This window comes from Zea mays, chromosome 5 (genome assembly GCF_902167145.1).
Source record: "Zea mays cultivar B73 chromosome 5, Zm-B73-REFERENCE-NAM-5.0, whole genome shotgun sequence".
In the NCBI taxonomy this organism is placed as follows: Eukaryota; Viridiplantae; Streptophyta; class Magnoliopsida; order Poales; family Poaceae; genus Zea; species Zea mays.
The window spans coordinates 171,979,334-171,985,632 of record NC_050100.1 but is presented as its reverse complement, the minus strand read 5'-3'; the positions used below and the strand labels follow the sequence as shown (position 1 = coordinate 171,985,632).

The following is a 6,299-nucleotide window of genomic DNA, read 5'->3' as shown; positions in this document are numbered from 1 at the left end:
ATTCGAGCTACCAATTAATCTAGGGACAATCAGAATTTTTGCAAAATTTGATATTTAGTTTATGACATCCAAATGAACTAGCCATCTAATTTTGCAAAATTTGAGTGGCTTATTTGAAGGAAACCCTTAATCTAATGTTTGTATTTCAAATTTTCAATATAAAATCTCAAGCTGGTAAGAATTTCACGACCCAAACTAAGCACATTTTCCCATTAATTAAGAGGGAACACCAGAAGATAAAAGCACGGACTGCACTCACATGTTATTTCCTGTCAGAGAAGAAGTTCTTGAACAAGTAAAGTCCTTTGCGGAACTCCAAAGCCGCGGTACAAGTAGAATCTACTGAACAACAATCCTGCAAGGGATGTGTTGTTCTTCAGAACGGAAATCATACACACACTGGGTCATCGTTTATTCCATTATTCTTATAGTCACTTGCTAGACCGGCAAGAACACGATGCAATGCAAACCCAATCCCCAGCTATTTCTAGATTTAAGGTTTAGGAGTCGCAGCCGCAGCATCACATGTGAGTGAATAATAGCGTGACGATCAGGCGTCAGCTTTGGCTGGGGTGATCTCTGGCGCCGCCGGAGCAGCAGCAGGAGGCGCTTCTGCCGCGGTGCCGGGAGCTGCTTCGGCTCCAGAAGCCGCCGCAGCGTCCGGGGCCGTGGCTTCGCCCTCCCAGTAGGAGGTCCTCTTCCCCGACTTGGAAACCGTCTGGAAGACGTCCTCAGGCTTGACATTGCCTTTGACTGTCACCTTCTGCTCCTTGAGGTCTATGTCGAAGGTTTCAACTCCTGGTTCCAGAAGAACAGGCGTAAGTGGTAAAGCTTGCAATGCATGAGCCTTTAATTTTGGGTTAACGTTTTGATGATCGATTATTAATTAGGGCTACTCCCTTATGATTAAAAAAATGATAATTTTCTGGTAAGCTAGCTTTTCATTGTGCAGGCGCAAGCTGCAGGCTACTAGAATCAATCGCTTTGTTAGTAATGAACTTTGTACTATAGAAATTAGAGTGAAAAAAAAAGAACAACCTTCCATCTTGGAGAGCACTCTTCTGACCGCCCCCGCGCAACCCTCGCATGACATAGCAACCTTGAGGACAACAGTCTGCATTGCATTGTCAACTGGAGACAGTTAGACCAGCGAAACATCGTATTATTAAGCTCCCATATCATATTCATACATGGTGTACCGGGCTACCAGTACCAGCACAGAAATAAATCAAGGGCTTGAATGCGCTTGCTTGCACATCAAGAGCCGAGAGAGAACGTAGATAATCAGAGCAGCTACCAACTACAATCAATACATTAGAAACTCGAATGTGCTGTTCCTACATCTCTGACGAACTCGGGAGATGAGGCGATCAGTTGTGTTCTCCCCTTATGTGGTTTGCTTTGCATCCTCTAATAGTTCTATTTTTCTAAATCAAAATCCCTAGTAATTCAACCATCAGAAATGGAGTGGTAATGAGAACCCATTCTATGTGAGGAGGCAGGGAACAAGGGGCGCGACGATTGTTGGTTGGTTACCTCAACGGCGGCCATGATGATGGCTCCTCTCACAGGTCTCCGCGAAGAAGAGACACTAACCCACCAAGCTCGCGCGGCGGCCGGGAAGGAGGAGGAGGAGGAGCAGGAGCACTGCCGGCAGACGTCGTCGTTGACAACTCTCGGCCTGCCCCGGCTTCATGGATCGGGGGACTCCATAAATAGACGAGAGGCGCGGTGGCGTAGCAAGAAAGCAGAAGCCGGTGACCCCGAAAGGTGGACGCGCACCAAACAGGCACAAAGCACGGATAGGGGAGAGAGAGAGAGAGAGAGAGAGAGAGAGGGCGCACGCTCAAAAGGCCCGGCTGTTGCCAGTTGCTGTTGCCCAAGATGCCTGGCCTGACATGACCTGACCTGACCTGACCTGCATGCGCCGCGCCGGCCTTGCTTGCTTACGCCCTTCGCTCGCGGCGTGTAGTACGCTAGTACCGGAAGACGGGGAAGTACACACCGCCCCCCCGTGTGCAGTACAACCGCGGACTTGTGGTTACGCCGGCTTGCTTCTTGTTGTCTGCTGCTGCTGGTATACCTTCCAGCTAGGCCAGCGGCATCTTTGCCGACTTTTGCATTGCGTTGCGCCGCTGCCCCCCGGGGATCTCCGATGGCCAGGCCATCCATCCATCGCCTCGCTTTACAGGCGCCGTTGATTTCTCCGTCTCGCTGCCTCGCTGGTCGATCCGATCGTCAGATTCTACCCGTTATTCGTGCGTGTTATTATCTCCTTGGCTCATTGTGCTGCCGGCTGCTGTTTAGCAGCTATAATAAACCCTTTTGATCGGTTCTAGTTTCTTCATTCGATCGTACATCGAGCTTCTTTCTTCGTTGAGTACCAAGATGGTGTGTGAATTTTCGACTGACAGCAACGTTCTTCTCTAAATGTTTTTCCCTAGCCATGTCACTTAAATTTTACCTCTATTTTTTTTCTTCCCACACCAGTTACCTCTAACTTCCACTCTATAACTCACTATAACTATAAAATAATATTTTTCATACACATTCACTATCTATTATAATTTTTTTTCCTAACTAACAAACACTATCGCGCACACATAGCCAGGGAAGGGAGCCGACACAGTGCCCCCTCAATCTGGCGTGGTACTAGACTTCACTCTTGCATCGTAGCCGGTAGAGAACGCAGTAGGGCTAGGCGTTGTGCAGTCCGTGTGACACTAAACATCTACAGTGCAAGGGGAGGGGGCACCGCCGGACGACGCTACAACCATTCTAAGGTTATCTCGAGCAGAAACTGAATCCGACCACGAATACTTATTTTGCGCGGTCGCATTCAACTATTCATGCTTCCGGCAGATCACGAATGAATACGCGTAATGAGCGCTTGGCCGCCCGATTACTCATTGTCACACTCGGATTTCAAAGACAAAACCAACTACATCTCAAATGTGCGCCAGGATTAATTCACACACATATAATGACATTAGTGTATAGCAACCAATGTCACAACTTTATTACATAATTTGAATAACTAAACAAAAGAAACTTAACGACAATGAGGATTACGATGACGATTCCACGGGCAGTCGACTCAACGATGGCCTAGAACTACTCGAAGTCTTCATAACAGTCCTCTGTTAATTTTGGTCTGAGCAGCAAATTCAGTAAGAATAAGTACACTTATGGTTGGTACTCAGCAAGTGTATAAGAAAAGTGTAGTGTAAGGCCAACCAATAATAAGGTTGGGCATAACATTGCACATTTTAGTTAAGTTGGTCAAAATTTTATTAGCAGTTACTAAGTATTAGTTTATACTATCCCAACTAAATAAAAGATCATAAATGAATCGTCAACAATAAACAACCTGCATATCCATTTGATTTACTTCCAATAACTTAATCATGTGAGGATCCAAGCTGCTCTTAACCGTGAGCATGACTGATATATCAGTTTTACACTCTATAGATGTTGTACAACATTACCCACAAGCCGTGTTTCTCCTCTAGCCTGAGTTAGCTAGACCTGTATTCACTTACGAGGTGAATAACTAGGGAACCACTATGAGACCTTTACTAAGATCCACTGGTACGATGATAACCTGCTAAGGTTTCAAGACGAGGTAAAGCATATAACTCTATCGGCTGAAAAGCTGCCATAGAGCAGATCAGTCTGAGAGCACGACCATACTCCAACAACGCCTCTCTTCTTGCCCTTTCGGTAAGGTTAATCCATAATTAGCTTCCCTAATTAATCAACCAAGACCAGAACCATAATAATTCTTGTGGTTGTACTGTTTTTCTCGGGTTGTCGCTTAATGTTCCTATTAAACACAGTGTTCTTGTACCAACAAATAATATAGCACAAGAATAAACAATATTCATCTTTCATGTGTAACATTACCCACACAAACCATGTAGAGAAACTAGCATGTCTACCCAACATAAAGTAAACTATATGTAAACAAGCCATATGAAAACAAGACTAGTCATCATTTAATAGGTCCCATCAATTTAAACCTATATATGAAAATCATTGGTGATAACATAAAACGTAAAGGTTGCATAGGACCAACGAACATGATGAAGGACACAACATGCCTTCTAAAGCAAGATCTTGCTGCCTAAAGTCTTTGTAGGCTTGGTCTTTTGATCCCTCGAACAACGGTTCTTCTAATCACAGCACATACAAGCAATCAATAACATAAATAAAAATAAAAGTGCAACAAACAATAAAAACTGAAGAATACAATGAATCTACGCATTGAGGCAAATCCATAGACTCAAGAACCACTAAAAACAGAGTTATAGGGCTTACTTATTAAAAAACAGGCTACCAAAGACCTATCTGCAAAAAAATAATTGCCTCAACATAATTAGATATATGAATATAAGGGTTTCGGTGCAAAAGTGGGCTAACAGGACGACAGGTTTCAATCCTCCAAAGCTCGGGGTTTCATTTGAGAAAAATAGGACCAGTTTATAAAAGAACTTGAACTATGATGTACTACTTTGCGAAACTAGAAAATTCAGGGTTTCTTTTGAAAATGGGGGCTTGAGCGAGAGAGTGGGCATATCCTGAGCCAACCCATTTACGATCAACATCCTAGATCTAATGAACCGAAGGGGTACACGGGTAATAATCTCAACCGTCCATCCAACATCAATGGCGCAAATCAGACCTCACCATCTATGGTGGCCTAGGCGCGATGGCGCGGCGTTAATGAGGAACATGGACAACGATCAGGTGCATGATTTCACACGCGGGAAGGTGACAAAACTGGTATACCAGTCGTGCTCACGGTCATGAGCGGCTCAGATACTCACATGATTAACTTATGGAATTAAACTTAATCTATCATTTGCATTGCATTGTGATATTTATCATTAATTATGATCTCTTATTTGATTTGTATGATATCTACTTATACTTAGTAACTAGTAGTAAACTTTCGATCAACTTGTTAAAAACAACGCGCAGCCTTAACGATTCTCTTTAGTAAGCCTCACATTTCACATGACCCCACCGTAAGTAAACTCATGCACATTATTCCCCACAACCTGTTGAACGATGAACGTATGTGAACTCACTCTTGTTGTACTCACCCTCAGGTCAAGAACATGTACCGCAAGATAAGGAGCATGAAGGATGTCGCGATGAATTCATGAGAGGTCTAGACCGTCGTCTCCTAGTCAACTATGATTGTGGAGGATCGTTGTCTTCATATGATGTAATTATTTAGCTATTTTGTACAGAACTCCTATTCGATAATAAAGATGTGGCATTCGTTTCTGTACCACGAGTCATCATATGTGTGAGATTTGATCCCAGCACACATTTGTTTGCGCTCGGGTTTGCTATTAAATCTGGGTGTGACGGCTTCAACAGCTCCTAGGCCACTTAGGGCTATAAAAGGAACCCCCCTAAGCGCCATGGAGCAGAACCAAAGCACCCTTTGAGTACACTACAACTCTGAATCTTTGCACCACGTTGTTGACTTGTTAGAGAGAGATTTGGGCGCGTTCTTGAGTTGTAACTTTGTCGTGTTGATTCGTGTGCTCTTCCTTTTTTGTTGTGTGCGTGTTCTTGCTGCGTTGTGCTATTGTGTGCGTTTCTACTCCCATCCTTATTCCGGTTTTGATTGTAATCAACTGTGCAATGCGTCAGAGACTCCAATATGTGGAGATTCCTCGTAAAGGGATATTGATATAAGGAAGACATATGTGAAACTCAAATGTGATCTTTGGATCACTTGAGAGGGGTTGAGTGCAACACTTGAACAAAGGAGGTTAACACAACGTGGAGTAGGCATTGGCTGATCCACTGTAAAAATCGTTGTGTCACTTGTTCATTTTACTTATTGTGATTATTGTCTTTGAGTTCTCTACTCACTTGCATTATTACTCCTAAATTTAATACTCATCTTGAAGAAGCAATCAAGTAAAGGAGTTCTCTACTCACTTGCATGTCCCGGGTAAGCATGCAAGGATGGTATTAACCAAAGTTTACATTCACTACCTAAACTAATGATAGAATATCCTTTGGATAATGTTGTTGTAGATGCTCTTGGAGCTAATTTGGCTCTCGTAAGCTGGCGAGGAGCTTGTTCCCAGCGCCGCGAGGCAAGCTCCGAAGCTCAGCAAAAACAACCAATGAACCAATCACGCTGCTGTGCCGAGGGCTGAGGCTGCTCCCGAGGAGGACGGATGGGCGACGACGTGCAAAACTACAAACAAATGCATCGAAGGGCGAAGGAAAGTTGTCTCAATGCGTGGGCCTTGGCTGGCATGGGCTGG

General features: G+C 44.0%; 1 protein-coding gene across 1 annotated transcript; it reads right to left on the bottom strand.

Moving 5' to 3' along the window:
- Positions 1 to 240: 240 nt before the first annotated feature.
- Positions 241 to 1,823, bottom strand: LOC100192891 (uncharacterized). The gene is made up of 3 exons (NM_001349674.1): positions 1,537 to 1,823; positions 1,039 to 1,114; positions 241 to 798 (listed from the first exon to the last, which is right to left on the bottom strand). The coding sequence occupies exons 1-3, from the start codon at positions 1,549 to 1,551 to the stop codon at positions 551 to 553; spliced, it is 339 nt and encodes a 112-aa protein (NP_001336603.1). The 5' UTR covers positions 1,552 to 1,823; the 3' UTR covers positions 241 to 550.
- Between the last annotated feature and the right edge of the window lie 4,476 nt (positions 1,824 to 6,299).